Genomic DNA, 17,500 nt, shown 5'->3' on the forward strand with positions numbered 1-17,500 from the left:
GTGCAGCGTGTACTGGGGTGCAGCGTGTACTGGGGTGCAGCGTGTGCTGGGGTGCAGCGTGTACTGGGGTGCAGCGTGTACTGGGGTGCAGCGTGTGCTGGGGTGCAGCGTGTGCTGGGGTGCAGCGTGTACTGGGGTGCAGCGTGTACTGGGGTGCAGCGTGTACTGGGGTGCAGCGTGTGCTGGGGTGCAGCGTGTACTGGGGTGCAGCGTGTACTGGGGTGCAGCGTGTGCGTATAGGATGGGGGGAGCGGCCTGCATTGGGCTGGAAATGTAGGTTAATCTGATCATATGGACAGAGCCAGACTGATCCTCTCTGAGGAGGGGGAGCCACCATGAAGGAGGACAAGGGGCCCGGAGAGAGGGCGGGGCTCCTTTCTGTCTAATAAGATAAGATAATCCTTTAATGTCCCACAGGGACATGTGGTTGTTGCAGTAGAAACAGGAGGAAAGGACAGATCATAGGACGTTTCAAACACACTCTTAATAGAACTCTTATGAACAAAACTCCTCTCATTTCTTAATAGGGAATGGAGGGGGGGAAATACAATAAAATGGATAAAAATAAAAAGATAAAAATAGAAATAAGATAATAAATTAATGATAATAAAATAAAGTAAAAATAACTAGCACGAGTCTGCATGTTCTCCCCGTGTTATCGTGGGTTCTCTCCGGGTTCTCCGGCTCCTCCCACTGTCCAAACACATGCATGTGTTAGGTAAGATTGGTGACTCTAAATTGGCCCTAGTGAATGAATGTGAGAGTGAACTGTCTGTAATGTCTATGTCTCTGTGTTGACCCTGCGACAAGTTGGCCACTGTCCAGGGTGTACCCCGCCTAAGGCCCGAAGTCACTGGGATAGGCTCCAGTCACCCGCGACCCCGAAAGGGAACAAGCGGTAGAAAATGGATGGATGGAACTAGCACAAGACTAGGTAGTACTATTAGCAGGTAAGTAAACCGAATAAAAACAAAATAGAACACTCTTATTTACAGGTATTGCACATCTATCCCACCACACCCCCTGCATATGACCATAGTGACCCCCAGTGGAGTGTGTGTGCTACTGCCCCGCTCCTGACCCCCACACCCCCGCTCCTGACCCCCACACCCCCGCTCCTGACCCCCACACCCCCGCTCCTGACCCCCACACCCCCTGCTCTGTGGGTCAGCACTAGATCATACACCCGTAACTCACAGGAGTGACTAATGTCCCTCTGATGCAGCTCAGGAAATCATTTTCTCTCTAAAAAGCTTTTTTCCATTGCATTACAGTCTCTTCCACCTGTTCAACCTTAACCCCTGACCCTAAGTTTTTGTAGTAGTTTGGAGACGAGGGGAAAACATGTGACAAACTAGACCGTGCGATTCTATAAGTTAAAACCTTTAAACACATAAAAAATGAAGGGTCGGAGCGGGAGTGGAATGGCACGTTGTGGTTCAACCCGCTGGCCAAATGATCTGGAAATGTCCTGCTGCAAGACACAAAATATACCTCCATACAAAAATGTTATTCAAAAGTGTTCAATTGTCAAACCAAAGCGCCTAAAAAAAAGCACTCCTGGGTGATGGTGGTGCCAAGAAATCGGAAGGAGTCCACGGTGGAGATGGGGGGAGTCTGTGATGGTGAGGGCGGGTCGATCATCTCCACTGTCTTCTGGTGTTGAGCTCCAGGTTGTTCCTGCTGCACCAGCCGCTCCACCTCCTGTAACAGACTCATCCCCGTCCAACATGAGCCCCATGAGGGTGGTGTCGTCATGGTGATGAGGGTGGTGTCGTCATGGTGATGAGGGTGGTGTCGTCATGGTGATGAGGGTGGTGTCGTCATGTTGATGAGGGTGGTGTCGTCATGGTGATGAGGGTGGTGTCGTCATGGTGATGAGGGTGGTGTCGTCATGGTGATGAGGGTGGTGTCGTCATGGTGATGAGGGTGTGATGAGGGCGGTGTCGTCATGGTGATGAGGGTGGTGTCGTCATGGTGATGAGGGTGGTGTCGTCATGGTGATGAGGGTGTGATGAGGGCGGTGTCGTCATGGTGATGAGGGTGGTGTCGTCATGGTGATGAGGGTGTGATGAGGGCGGTGTCGTCATGGTGATGAGGGTGGTGTCGTCATGGTGATGAGGGCGGTGTCGTCATGGTGATGAGGGCGGTGTCGTCATGGTGATGAGGGCGGTGTCGTCATGGTGATGAGGGCGGTGTCGTCATGGTGATGAGGGCGGTGTCGTCATGGTGATGAGGGCGGTGTCGTCATGGCGATGAGGGTGGTGTCGTCATGGCGATGAGGGCGGTGTCGTCATGGCGATGAGGGCGGTGTCGTCATGGCGATGAGGGCGGTGTCGTCATGGCGATGAGGGTGGTGTCGTCATGGTGATGAGGGTGTGATGAGGGTGGTGTCGTCATGGTGATGAGGGTGGTGTCGTCATGGTGATGAGGGTGTGATGAGGGTGGTGTCGTCATGGTGATGAGGGTGGTGTCGTCATGGTGATGAGGGTGGTGTCGTCATGGTGATGAGGGCGGTGTCGTCATGGTGATGAGGGTGTGATGAGGGTGGTGTCGTCATGGTGATGAGGGTGGTGTCGTCATGGTGATGAGGGCGGTGTCGTCATGGTGATGAGGGTGGTGTCGTCATGGTGATGAGGGTGGTGTCGTCATGGTGATGAGGGTGGTGTCGTCATGGTGATGAAGGTGGTGTCGTCATGGTGATGAGGGCGGTGTCGTCATGGTGATGAGGGCGGTGTCGTCATGGCGATGAGGGTGGTGTCGTCATGGTGATGAGGGAGGTGTCGTCATGGTGATGAGGGTGGTGTCGTCATGGTGATGAGGGCGGTGTCGTCATGGTGATGAGGGTGGTGTCGTCATGGTGATAAAGGTGGTGTCGTCATGGTGATGAGGGCGGTGTCGTCATGGTGATGAGGGCGGTGTCGTCATGGTGATGAGGGCGGTGTCGTCATGGTGATGAGGGCGGTGTCGTCATGGCGATGAGGGTGGTGTCGTCATGGTGATGAGGGTGTGATGAGGGTGGTGTCGTCATGGTGATGAGGGCGGTGTCGTCATGGTGATGAGGGCGGTGTCGTCATGGTGATGAGGGTGGTGTCGTCATGGTGATGAGGGCGGTGTCGTCATGGTGATGAGGGTGGTGTCGTCATGGTGATGAGGGTGGTGTCGTCATGGTGATGAGGGTGGTGTCGTCATGGTGATGAAGGTGGTGTCGTCATGGTGATGAGGGCGGTGTCGTCATGGTGATGAGGGCGGTGTCGTCATGGCGATGAGGGTGGTGTCGTCATGGTGATGAGGGTGGTGTCGTCATGGTGATGAGGGCGGTGTCGACATGGTGATGAGGGAGGTGTCGTCATGGTGATGAGGGTGGTGTCGTCATGGTGATGAGGGCGGTGTCGTCATGGTGATGAGGGTGGTGTCGTCATGGTGATAAAGGTGGTGTCGTCATGGTGATGAGGGCGGTGTCGTCATGGTGATGAGGGCGGTGTCGTCATGGTGATGAGGGCGGTGTCGTCATGGCGATGAGGGTGGTGTCGTCATGGTGATGAGGGTGTGATGAGGGCGGTGTCGTCATGGTGATGAGGGCGGTGTCGTCATGGTGATGAGGGTGGTGTCGTCATGGTGATGAGGGTGGTGTCGTCATGGTGATGAGGGTGGTGTCGTCATGGTGATGAAGGTGGTGTCGTCATGGTGATGAGGGCGGTGTCGTCATGGTGATGAGGGCGGTGTCGTCATGGTGATGAGGGCGGTGTCGTCATGGTGATGAGGGTGGTGTCGTCATGGTGATGAGGGTGGTGTCGTCATGGTGATGAGGGTGGTGTCGTCATGGCGATGAGGGCGGTGTCGTCATGGCGATGAGGGTGGTGTCGTCATGGTGATGAGGGTGGTGTCGTCATGGTGATGAGGGTGGTGTCGTCATGGTGATGAGGGCGGTGTCGTCATGGTGATGAGGGTGTGATGAGGGTGGTGTCGTCATGGTGATGAGGGTGGTGTCGTCATGGTGATGAGGGTGGTGTTGTCATGGTGATGAGGGTGGTGTCGTCATGGTGATGAGGGCGGTGTCGTCATGGCGATGAGGGTGTGATGAGGGTGGTGTCGTCATGGTGATGAGGGTGTGATGAGGGTGGTGTCGTCATGGTGATGAGGGCGGTGTCGTCATGGTGATGAGGGCGGTGTCGTCATGGTGATGAGGGCGGTGTCGTCATGGTGATGAGGGCGGTGTCGTCATGGTGATGAGGGCGGTGTCGACATGGTGATGAGGGTGGTGTCGTCATGGTGATGAGGGCGGTGTCGTCATGGTGATGAGGGTGTGATGAGGGTGGTGTCGTCATGGTGATGAGGGTGGTGTCGTCATGGTGATGAGGGCGGTGTCGTCATGGTGATGAGGGCGGTGTCGTCATGGTGATGAGGGCGGTGTCGTCATGGTGATGAGGGTGTGATGAGGGTGGTGTCGTCATGGTGATGAGGGTGTGATGAGGGTGGTGTCGTCATGGTGATGAGGGCGGTGTTGTCATGGTGATGAGGGCGGTGTCGTCATGGTGATGAGGGTGGTGTCGTCATGGTGATGAGGGTGGTGTCGTCATGGTGATGAGGGTGGTGTCGTCATGGTGATGAGGGTGGTGTCGTCATGGTGATGAGGGTGTGATGAGGGTGGTGTCGTCATGGTGATGAGGGTGGTGTCGTCATGGTGATGAGGGTGGTGTCGTCATGGTGATGAGGGTGGTGTTGTCATGGTGATGAGGGTGGTGTCGTCATGGTGATGAGGGTGGTGTTGTCATGGTGATGAGGGTGTGATGAGGGTGGTGTCGTCATGGTGATGAGGGTGGTGTCGTCATGGTGATGAGGGTGTGATGAGGGTGGTGTCGTCATGGTGATGAGGGTGGTGTCGTCATGGTGATGAGGGTGGTGTTGTCATGGTGATGAGGGTGGTGTCGTCATGGTGATGAGGGTGGTGTCGTCATGGTGATGAGGGTGTGATGAGGGTGGTGTCGTCGTGGTGATGAGGGCGGTGTCGTCGTGGTGATGAGGGCGGTGTCGTCGTGGTGATGAGGGCGGTGTCGTCATGGTGATGAGGGCGGTGTCGTCATGGTGATGAGGGCGGTGTCGTCATGGTGATGAGGGCGGTGTCGTCATGGTGATGAGGGCGGTGTCGTCATGGTGATGAGGGCGGTGTCGACATGGTGATGAGGGCGGTGTCGTCATGGTGATGAGGGTGGTGTCGTCATGGTGATGAGGGCGGTGTCGTCATGGTGATGAGGGTGGTGTCGTCATGGTGATGAGGGCGGTGTCGTCATGGTGATGAGGGCGGTGTCGTCATGGTGATGAGGGTGGTGTCGTCGTGGTGATGAGGGCGGTGTCGTCATGGTGATGAGGGTGGTGTCGTCATGGTGATGAGGGCGGTGTCGTCATGGTGATGAGGGTGGTGTCGTCATGGTGATGAGGGTGGTGTCGTCATGGTGATGAGGGTGTGATGAGGGTGGTGTCGTCGTGGTGATGAGGGCGGTGTCGTCGTGGTGATGAGGGCGGTGTCGTCGTGGTGATGAGGGCGGTGTCGTCATGGTGATGAGGGCGGTGTCGACATGGTGATGAGGGTGGTGTTGTCATGGTGATGAGGGTGGTGTCGTCATGGTGATGAGGGTGGTGTTGTCATGGTGATGAGGGTGTGATGAGGGTGGTGTCGTCATGGTGATGAGGGTGGTGTCGTCGTGGTGATGAGGGCGGTGTCGTCGTCGTGGTGAGGGCGGTGTCGTCATGGTGATGAGGGCGGTGTCGTCGTGGTGATGAGGGCGGTGTCGTCATGGTGATGAGGGCGGTGTCGTCATGGTGATGAGGGCGGTGTCGTCATGGTGATGAGGGCGGTGTCGTCATGGTGATGAGGGCGGTGTCGTCATGGTGATGAGGGCGGTGTCGACATGGTGATGAGGGCGGTGTCGTCATGGTGATGAGGGCGGTGTCGTCATGGTGATGAGGGCGGTGTCGTCATGGTGATGAGGGCGGTGTCGTCATGGTGATGAGGGCGGTGTCGTCATGGTGATGAGGGCGGTGTCGTCATGGTGATGAGGGCGGTGTCGTCATGGTGATGAGGGTGGTGTCGTCATGGTGATGAGGGATCAGTTTTACAGAGTCATGGCTGGAGGTGCAGCAGTTTGTCACAGGGAGAAGAGCAGAGGAGAAAGTACACAGCCCTGTGGAGCTCCTGTGCTGATGGTCCCAGTGTCTGAGACATTCTTCTCCAGCTGCACACACTGACTCTGCTGCCTCTGGTCAGTCAGGGAGTCAGTGCTCCCCCTGCTCCACCCGCAGGTTATTATTTCCCGTGAGGCCAGGTCATTAATCCTCTTGTCTTTTTAATTTGCTGTAGTTTTTGAGGATCCTTGTTTTTAGCATTTTAACATTTTTAACTTCCAACTGCTTTAATTTGTTCTGTAAACCATTAAAAAAATGTCTGCATTTGTGTCTTTTTGGCCGAGGTGACAGCAATCACCCCGCCCTTCAAAACTGCCCGAGCTGCGTCCCAGAGAAAGGGCGGAGAAACTTCACTATCGTCATTTCCTTCCAATGTCCTTTGTCATCATTTGTATAAATTGTGGGTCATTGAGTAAACGAGCATTAAATGTCCAAAATGTGTTTTTTGTTCCTGTTCCAGATCTAAAGTGATGTAAACAGGAGCATGATCCCTTAGATCAGGCATGTCCAAACTACGGCCCGGGGGCCAAATGCGGCCCTCAGACCAATTATTGTTGTCCCTTTCGCTTCCTGCTAAGTTGGCCCAAACAACAAAAAGTAGTGCTTTTTACAGTAAAATGGGAAAAATTCAAGCATTTTGATGTTATAACAACCTAATATGAATGTTCCAAGTCTTATAATAGGAGTGGAGGTGCATCCAAACAATATCAAATGCAAAATTTCGAATGATACACTCACAAATTTGACATTGTCAGCTTGTTTGTGGCCCTCTGCTCCGTATAAGTTTCAAAATGCGGCCCTCAGTGAAAAAAGTTTGGACACCCCTGCCTTAGATCTATTGTACCTGTGTCTGCCTCTGTCACAAAGTAGTATATTTTAGTACCAGTCTAAAGTCCAAGTCTAAATGTTATGCTTGCCCTTTTTGAAACGTCTATATTTTACTACTATTATTATTTATTGTTGTATGTTGTGCCTTAAAGCCAAAGCACGTTCCTAGTTTGTGAATTCTGTGTTCAGGCAATAAACCCCTTTCTTATTGTAAAAGCCTCATCACTACGACACAGAGGGCTGCGCTGCTCCTTCTCTGAAGGAGGGTTTGGATCTGGACCGGAGTCTGAGTGACCTGGAGTCCGGGTGACCTGGAGTCCTGGTGACCTGGAGTCCGGGTGACCTTGAGTCCGGGTGACCTTGAGTCCGGGTGACCTGGAGTCCGGGTGACCTTGAGTCCTGGAGTCCTAGTGACCTGGAGTCCTAGTGACCTGGAGTCCGGGTGACCTGGAGTCCTGGTGACCTGGAGTCCGGGTGACCTTGAGTCCGGGTGACCTTGAGTCCGGGTGACCTTGAGTCCGGGTGACCTGGAGTCCGGGTGACCTTGAGTCCGGGTGACCTGGAGTCCGGGTGACCTTGAGTCCTGGAGTCCTAGTGACCTGGAGTCCTAGTGACCTGGAGTCCGGGTGACCTGGAGTCCTGGTGACCTGGAGTCCGGGTGACCTTGAGTCCGGGTGACCTGGAGTCCTGGTGACCTGGAGTCCGGGTGACCTTGAGTCCGGGTGACCTTGAGTCCGGGTGACCTGGAGTCCTGGTGACCTGGAGTCCTGGTGACCTGGAGTCCTAGAGACCTGGAGTCCTAGTGATCTGGAGTCCTAGTGACCTGAAGTCCTAGTGACCTGGAGTCCGAGTGACCTGGAGTCCTAGTGATCTGGAGTCCTAGTGACCTGAATTCCTAGTGACCTGGAGTCCGAGTGACATTGAGTCCGAGTGACATTGAGTCCTAGTGATCTGGAGTCCTAGTGACCTGAAGTCCTAGTGACCTGGACTCCGAGTGACCTTGAGTCCTAGTGATCTGGAGTCCGAGTGACCTGGAGTCCTAGTGACCTGGAGTCCTAGTGACCTGGAGTCCTAGTGACCTGGAGTCCTAGTGACCTGAAGTCCTAGTGACCTGGAGTCCGAGTGACCTGGAGTCCTAGTGATCTGGAGTCCTAGTGACCTGAAGTCCTAGTGACCTGGAGTCCGAGTGACATTGAGTCCTAGTGATCTGGAGTCCTAGTGACCTGAAGTCCTAGTGACCTGGACTCCGAGTGACCTTGAGTCCTAGTGATCTGGAGTCCGAGTGACCTGGAGTCCGAGTGACCTGGAGTCCTAGTGACCTGGAGTCCTAGTGACCTTGAGTCCGGGTGACCTTGAGTCCGGGTGACCTGGAGTCCTGGTGACCTGGAGTCCGGGTGACCTTGAGTCCGGGTGACCTTGAGTCCGGGTGACCTTGAGTCCGGGTGACCTTGAGTCCGGGTGACCTGGAGTCCTGGTGACCTGGAGTCCTGGTGACCTGGAGTCCGGGTGACCTGGAGTCCGGGTGACCTGGAGTCCTGGTGACCTGGAGTCCTGGTGACCTGGAGTCCTGGTGACCTGGAGTCCGGGTGACCTGGAGTCCGGGTGACCTGGAGTCCGGGTGACCTTGAGTCCGGGTGACCTTGAGTCCGGGTGACCTTGAGTCCGGGTGACCTTGAGTCCGGGTGACCTTGAGTCCGGGTGACCTGGAGTCCGGGTGACCTGGAGTCCGGGTGACCTGGAGTCCGGGTGACCTGGAGTCCTGGTGACCTGGAGTCCGGGTGACCTGGGCTGTAGAGTTTACTGAAAGTTGAGCTACCGCTAAATAATGGAATAATTGTGCAATAAATCCTCCTCATGTTGTGTTGTGTGTCCACAGAGCACGTCCCCGATGGGCCCCTCCCCCACGGGCCCCTCCCCCACGGGCCCCGGCCGGTCTGACTCTCCAGTCTACACTAACCTCCAGGAGCTGAAGATCTCACAGTCCAACCTGCCCCCTGTGCCCTTGGGCTCACCCTTGCACTTGCTGGGTGACTGGGAGACGCACAAGGACTCCAGCGGGAGACACTTCTACTACAACAGAGCCACAGGGGAGAGGACGTGGAAGCCCCCCCGGACCCGGGACACCTCCAGCAGCTTGAGAGGGGACAGCCAGAGCCCCCTCGACACTGAGGTCAGGACAGGTTCTATCATAATAAGGCAAACTCAAAGATGTATTCTAGATATTGGATACAAGGTGCTGTACTCGTACTGGTCAATGTGGGGCCAATACCAAGGACGGGTACCTTCACTAAAGAGTCTGCATCACCTGTTAACTGCACTTTAGCCTCAGCTCCTTCACTAAAGAGTCTGCATCACCTGTTAACTGCACTTTAGCCTCAGCTCCTTCACTAAAGAGTCTGCATCACCTGTTAACTGCACTTTAGCCTCAGCTCCTTCACTAAAGAGTCTGCATCACCTGTTAACTGCACTTTAGCCTCAGCTCCTTCACTAAAGAGTCTGCATCACCTGTTAACTGCACATTAGCCTCAGCTCCTTCACTAAAGAGTCTGCATCACCTGTTAACTGCACTTTAGCCTCAGCTCCTTCACTAAAGAGTCTGCATCACCTGTTAACTGCACATTAGCCTCAGCTCCTTCACTAAAGAGTCTGCATCACCTGTTAACTGCACTTTAGCCTCAGCTCCTTCACTAAAGAGTCTGCATCACCTGTTAACTGCACTTTAGCCTCAGCTCCTTCACTAAAGAGTCTGCATCACCTGTTAACTGCACTTTAGCCTCAGCTCCTTCACTAAAGAGTCTGCATCACCTGTTAACTGCACATTAGCCTCAGCTCCTTCACTAAAGAGTCTGCATCACCTGTTAACTGCACTTTAGCCTCAGCTCCTTCACTAAAGAGTCTGCATCACCTGTTAACTGCACTTTAGCCTCAGCTCCTTCACTAAAGAGTCTGCATCACCTGTTAACTGCACTTTAGCCTCAGCTCCTTCACTAAAGAGTCTGCATCACCTGTTAACTGCACATTAGCCTCAGCTCCTTCACTAAAGAGTCTGCATCACCTGTTAACTGCACTTTAGCCTCAGCTCCTTCACTAAAGAGTCTGCATCACCTGTTAACTGCACTTTAGCCTCAGCTCCTTCACTAAAGAGTCTGCATCACCTGTTAACTGCACTTTAGCCTCAGCTCCTTCACTAAAGAGTCTGCATCACCTGTTAACTGCACTTTAGCCTCAGCTCCTTCACTAAAGAGTCTGCATCACCTGTTAACTGCACTTTAGCCTCAGCTCCTTCACTAAAGAGTCTGCATCACCTGTTAACTGCACATTAGCCTCAGCTCCTTCACTAAAGAGTCTGCATCACCTGTTAACTGCACTTTAGCCTCAGCTCCTTCACTAAAGAGTCTGCATCACCTGTTAACTGCACTTTAGCCTCAGCTCCTTCACTAAAGAGTCTGCATCACCTGTTAACTGCACTTTAGCCTCAGCTCCTTCACTAAAGAGTCTGCATCACCTGTTAACTGCACTTTAGCCTCAGCTCCTTCACTAAAGAGTCTGCATCACCTGTTAACTGCACATTAGCCTCAGCTCCTTCACTAAAGAGTCTGCATCACCTGTTAACTGCACTTTAGCCTCAGCTCCTTCACTAAAGAGTCTGCATCACCTGTTAACTGCACTTTAGCCTCAGCTCCTTCACTAAAGAGTCTGCATCACCTGTTAACTGCACTTTAGCCTCAGCTCCTTCACTAAAGAGTCTGCATCACCTGTTAACTGCACTTTAGCCTCAGCTCCTTCACTAAAGAGTCTGCATCACCTGTTAACTGCACTTTAGCCTCAGCTCCTTCACTAAAGAGTCTGCATCACCTGTTAACTGCACTTTAGCCTCAGCTCCTTCACTAAAGAGTCTGCATCACCTGTTAACTGCACTTTAGCCTCAGCTCCTTCACTAAAGAGTCTGCATCACCTGTTAACTGCACTTTAGCCTCAGCTCCTTCACTAAAGAGTCTGCATCACCTGTTAACTGCACTTTAGCCTCAGCTCCTTCACTAAAGAGTCTGCATCACCTGTTAACTGCACTTTAGCCTCAGCTCCTTCACTAAAGAGTCTGCATCACCTGTTAACTGCACATTAGCCTCAGCTCCTTCACTAAAGAGTCTGCATCACCTGTTAACTGCACTTTAGCCTCAGCTCCTTCACTAAAGAGTCTGCATCACCTGTTAACTGCACTTTAGCCTCAGCTCCTTCACTAAAGAGTCTGCATCACCTGTTAACTGCACTTTAGCCTCAGCTCCTTCACTAAAGAGTCTGCATCACCTGTTAACTGCACTTTAGCCTCAGCTCCTTCACTAAAGAGTCTGCATCACCTGTTAACTGCACTTTAGCCTCAGCTCCTTCACTAAAGAGTCTGCATCACCTGTTAACTGCACTTTAGCCTCAGCTCCTTCACTAAAGAGTCTGCATCACCTGTTAACTGCACTTTAGCCTCAGCTTTTTGACAAACTAAATCACCCAAATCAGATGTGACTTTCACGTGAACTTTGAAAACTCCTAAATGTTTTCATAGTTCATCTTTGATATCAGCCCAGTTCTAAAATATGACCTTGCTGAGTGGTGCTGATCATTATTCTACCTGCACTGTGACTCTGTTTGTTTGTTTGTTTGTTTGTAGGTCAAACGTTGTATATCCTGGATGTAAGGAAGTAACTCCTCACAAACATCCCACTCTCACCCTCTCATACTCAACACAGAGTGCAAGGCATATTCAACATTCTGCAGGGCAAACATTCATTGATACGGAATTGAGATTTTAGAACATTGCAAACATAAAGTCGATCAATCATATTCAAAAAAGGTTTAGAATTTCCCTCAAAAATACAGGTCTATATTTCTGGGATTGATGGGAAAGGCCCCTGGCCTCTTCCTCTGCACAGATCTGCCATTTTGATAGACATTGTTTTGTTGCAATCATTTTGTAAGAACAATATCCTTGATTTGTGTTATAAATAGTTAGAAAGAAATGTCTCCATGGAATTGGAACATTCATTTCACTCGTACCAGTTGTACTACCATTCCATTTGTAGTTGTTTTGTTTATGTTGCTTTCATGAAGCCATTCATTGCTTCTCATTTGTGGGAGACAAACTAATTGCTTATCTTTTTCTTTTTTTTGTTCTTACAAATTTTAGGAACGACTGAAAGTAACTGATTCAAACTTAAACATTTTAGCAAAATATTTCAGATCCATCCAAAAGACCATTACAGAAAATGACACCTTTTTCAATGCAGTCAATGATTTGACTGGTGTCTGGAGAGAGGAGGTGTTTGTAAAGAGAGCTACTGCACAGTGAAGCAGCAGCAGTGTAACAGAGACATTCAACTGTTGGCATGAGGCCATATTATCTGCCCCGGGAGTTCTCACATGTGATTTTGATCGCAGTCTATGTGGCCCCGTCTGCCAATGCTGAAAATGCTTGTGAAGCACTGCTCTCCTGTACTTGTAGCTGCAAACACAGCATCCACAGGCTCTCTTCCTCATCTCTGGTGACTTTAACCACGCTTCTCCCTCTTCTGTTCTACCAACATACACCCAGTATATTACCTGTCCCACCAGAGAGAATAGAACATTGGAATTGTTTTTTGCCAACACCAAGGAGGCTTATTCCTCTTCTCCCCTCCCTCCCCTGGGCAGCTCGGACCACAACCTTGTACATCTGAGGCCTGTGTATGAACCCATCGTGCGCAGGCAGCCTGTGGTGTCCCGTGAGGTGAGGATGTGGTCTGCTGAGAGTGAGGAGGCTCTGAGGGACTGCTTCAGCACCACTGTCTGGACTGAGCTTTATGACCCACATGGGGGGGACATCAACACCATCACAGAGTGCATCACGGACTACATCAACTTCTGTTTTGAGAACATTGTTCCCTCCCGGACGGTGCGGTGTTTTCCAAACAACAAGCCATGGATTAACCGTGAACTGAAGGCTCTGCTGAAGGAGAAGAAGAGAGCCTTCAGGTCAGGGAACAAGGAGGAGCTGAGGACTGTGCAGAAGGAGCTGAGGAGGAAGATCAGGCAGGCTGAGGCCGGCTACAAGAGGAGGATGGAGGAGCAGCTGCAGCAAAAGAACATTCAGGGAGTGTGGAGGAGCCTGAAAACCATCTCAGGCTTCAAAGTCCCCCCTGTCTAGACAGAGGGGGATCTACAGTGGGTGAATGAGCTAAATTCTCACTTCCTGAGGTTTGATCAATCACCCGCCCTTCCCCCTGCACAGCTGCATGCTCCCTCTTCCACAGCTGGACAATGACCCACACCCGTCCCTCTTCACACCTCTGCTCCGGCCCATCAGCCCACCACTCCATCCGGGATCACCCGTCCCCCCAGCACACAGTCCCCCTGCCAACCACTGACTGTCACAGCAGCACAGGTGACGAGAGAGCTGAAGAGGATTAAAGTGAGGAAGGAGCAGGACCTGACGGCATCAGCCCCGGGCTCCTTAAGTCCTGCGCAGATGAACTGTGTGGACTTATGGAGCATGTCTTCAACATGAGCCTGAAGCTGAGGGTGGTACCACAGGTCTGAAGACCTCCTGTCTGGTACCTGTGCCCAAGACACCGCGCCCCAAAAACCTCAACAGCTTCAGGCCAGTGGCTCTCACGTCCCACCTGATGAAGACACTGGAGCGGCTGGTCCTGGACCACCTCCACTCCACCGTGAGCTCAGCCATGGACCCGCTGCAGTTTGCATATCGGTCTGGCATCGGAGTGGAGGACGCCGTCATCTCCTGCTGCACCGCTCTCTCTCTCACCTGGAGAAGCCTGGCAGCTCTGTGAGGATCCTGTTCTTCGATCTTTCCAGCGCTTTCAACACCATCAGCTCCTGAGGGACAAGCTGGAGACGGCTGGTGTGGAGTATGACCTGCAGAGTGGATCCTGGACTACCTCACAGACCGACCCCAGTTTGTGGGCTTCAGTGACTGATCCACCCTCGCTGTGAGAAGGAGACGTTTCACATGTCTTTCCTTCTGCTGCTGTCACACTCTACATCAAACACTGTCGTACCCATGTGCAATACTGTTATATTCATGTGCATATAACTGCTGTAAATAAGAGTGTTTACTTTTGCCACTATTATTATTATTATTATTTTTGTCTTATGTTATTTTATTTTTATGTTTTCTTTCTATTCCTTATAAAGAATATAAGAGCTTTTGCCTGTAAGAGTGTTTTTTTCTTAAATCTGTTCTTTTACTTCTGTACCTACTTTGTGTTGCAACACAGAAATGTCCCCATTATGTGGACAAATAAAGGCTTATCTTATCTTAGCTGCAACGCCGTGAGACGGAGCAGGAAGCTACCTGGATATTTCTGAATGGGCGCTTGTGAAACAGTAACCATGGTGCTCCGTAAACACCAAGAGCGCACCGAGCGCGCTGCGGCGCTGTCTTGTACGGCGCTGTCTTGTACGGCGCTGTCGGGCCGTGAGAGAGCAGGGAAGGCACGCCGGTCCCTTCTAAACAATTTCCCAAACTCCAGAGGTAGAGGAAGGGCCTATTCTTCTTCTGTGTCGCTTAGAGCTTTAGAGCCCTCTTGTGGTTGGCGTGTGAAATGCGGTTGCCAGTGTGTTGCACCCCGGCTAAAACGATGTAAAAAAGTCCGACTTATAGTCTGGAAAATAGGGTATCTTTATTTGCTCCAAAAGCTGCGTCTTGAGGATTTTATGGCGGGTCATTTTGATTTATCATGTCAGGGATGACGGGGGCGTTTCCATAATCCTCCTTTAGTAAAAAGTTTTTTTCCCGTTATTTACTTTTTGGCCGAGTTGACAGCAATGACCCTGCCCCTCAAAACTGCCTTTGCTGAATCCCAGAGAATGGGTGGAGAAACTTAAATTATTGTTCTCTCAATAGTTTTTGAATTAGTTGTTTATTTTAAACTGAGGGTCAGTTTTATTTTTGATTCATCTCTTGTCATCCATGGTCTGGAATAACGGCGCTGATGCAGTGCAACACACATATCACTGGTTATGACATCATGTAGTAAAGGTAGTGGAGTGAATAGATGCGCTTGAGCAGCGTGTGACTGCGGTCACTGCAGCGCCTGACTGCGGTCACTGCAGCGCCTGACTGCGGTCACTGCAGCGCCTGACTGCGGTCACTGCAGCGCCTGACTGCGGTCACTGCAGCGCCTGACTGCGGTCACTGCAGTGTGTGACTGCGGTCACTGCACCGTGTGACTGCAGTCACTGTGTGAATGCGGTCACTGCAGCGTGTGACTGCGGTCAATGCAGCGTGTGACTGCGGTCACTGCACCGTGTGACTGCGGTCACTGCAGCGTCTGACTGCGGTCACTGCAGCGTATGACTGCGGTCACTGCAGTGTGTGACTGCGGTCACTGCACCGTGTGACTACGGTCACTGCAGCGTGTGACTGCGGTCACTGCACCGTGTGACCGCGGTCACTGTGTGACTGCGGTCACTGCACCGTGTGACCGCGGTCACTGTGTGACTGCGGTCACTGCACCGTGTGACTGCGGTCACTGCAGTGTGTGACTGCGGTCACTGCACCGTGTGACTGCGGTCACTGCACCGTGTGACCGCGGTCACTGTGTGACTGCGGTCACTGCAGCGTGTGACTGCGGTCACTGCACCGTGTGACTGCGGTCACTGCAGTGTGTGACTGCGGTCACTGCACCGTGTGACCGCGGTCACTGTGTGACTGCGGTCACTGCACCGTGTGACTGCGGTCACTGCAGTGTGTGACTGCGGTCACTGCACCGTGTGACTGCGGTCACTGCAGCGTCTGACTGCGGTCACTGCAGCGTCTGACTGCGGTCACTGCAGCGTCTGACTGCGGTCACTGCAGTGTGTGACTGCGGTCACTGCAGCGTGTGACTGCAGTCACTGCACCGTGTGACTGCAGTCACTGCACCGTGTGACCGCGGTCACTGCAGCGTGTGACTGCGGTCACTGCAGCGTGTGACCGCGGTCACTGCAGTGTGTGACTGCGGTCACTGCGCCGTGTGACTGCGGTCACTGTGTGACTGCGGTCACTGCACCGTGTGACTGCGGTCACTGCACCGTGTGACTGTGGTCACTGTGTGACTGCGGTCACTGCACCGTTTGACTGCGGTCACTGTGTGACTGCGGTCACTGCACCGTTTGACTGCGGTCACTGCACCGTGTGATTGCGGTCACTGCACCGTTTGACTGCGGTCACTGCACCGTGTGACTGCGGTCACTGCACCGTTTGACTGCGGTCACTGCAGACCGTGACTGCGGTCACTGCACCGTCTGACTGCGGTCACCGCAGCGTATGACTGCGGTCACTGCAGTGTGTGACTGCGGTCACTGCAGTGTGTGACTGCGGTCACTGCACCGTGTGACTGCGGTCACTGCACCGTGTGACTGCGGTCACTGCAGTGTGTGACTGCGGTCACTGCACCGTGTGACTGCGGTCACTGCAGTGTGTGACTGCGGTCACTGCACCCTGTGACTGCGGTCACTGCAGCGTCTGACTGCGGTCACTGCAGCGTGTGACTGCGGTCACTGCAGCGTGTGACTGCGGTCACTGCAGCGTGTGACTGCGGTCACTGCAGCGTGTGACTGCGGTCACTGCAGTGTGTGACTGCGGTCACTGCAGTGTGTGACTGCGGTTACTGCACCGTGTGACTGCGGTCACTGCAGTGTGTGACTGCGGTCACTGCAGTGTGTGACTGCGGTCACTGCACCGTACGACTGCGGTCACTGCAGCGTCTGACTGCGGTCACTGCACCGTCTGACTGCGGTCACTGCAGTGTGTGACTGCGGTCACTGCACCGTGTGACTGCGGTCACTGCAGTGTGTGACTGCGGTCACTGCACCGTGTGACTGCGGTCACTGCACCGTGTGACTGCGGTCACTGCAGTGTCAGTGTGTGACTGCGGTCACTGCAGTGTGTGACTGCGGTCACTGCAGTGTGTGACTGCGGTCACTGCAGTGTGTGACTGCGGTCACTGCACCGTGTGACTGCGGTCACTGCAGCGCCTGACTGCGGTCACTGCAGTGCGTGACTGCGGTCACTGCACCGTGTGACTGCGGTCACTGCACCGTGTGACTGCGGTCACTGCACCGTGTGACTGCGGTCACTGCACCGTGTGACTGCGGTCACTGCAGTGTCAGTGTGTGACTGCAGTCACTGCAGTGTGTGACTGCGGTCACTGCACCGTGTGACTGCGGTCACTGCAGTGTGTGACTGCGGTCACTGCACTGTGTGACTGCGGTCACTGCACCGTGTGACTGCGGTCACTGCAGTGTCAGTGTGTGACTGCAGTCACTGCAGTGTGTGACTGCGGTCACTGCACCGTGTGACTGCGGTCACTGCAGCGCCTGACTGCGGTCACTGCAGTGCGTGACTGCGGTCACTGCACCGTGTGACTGCGGTCACTGCACCGTGTGACTGCGGTCACTGCACCGTGTGACTGCGGTCACTGCACCGTGTGACTGCGGTCACTGCAGTGTCAGTGTGTGA

At 53.2% G+C, this 17,500-nt stretch overlaps 1 protein-coding gene across 1 annotated transcript in view; it reads left to right on the top strand.

Annotated features, from left to right (window-relative positions):
- Positions 1-8,899: 8,899 nt before the first annotated feature.
- Positions 8,900-17,500, top strand: part of LOC140357020 (rho GTPase-activating protein 12-like) — a 112,040-nt gene continuing 103,439 nt past the window's right edge. The window contains exon 1 of the mRNA XM_072441997.1: positions 8,900-9,181. Coding sequence (XP_072298098.1) covers positions 8,900-9,181 — 282 coding nt within the window. The remainder of the gene's footprint in view (positions 9,182-17,500) is intronic.

This window comes from Eucyclogobius newberryi, unplaced genomic scaffold (assembly GCF_026437365.1).
Source record: "Eucyclogobius newberryi isolate DKJ021-1_F unplaced genomic scaffold, fEucNew1.0.hap1 SCAF_120, whole genome shotgun sequence".
In the NCBI taxonomy this organism is placed as follows: Eukaryota; Metazoa; Chordata; class Actinopteri; order Gobiiformes; family Gobiidae; genus Eucyclogobius; species Eucyclogobius newberryi.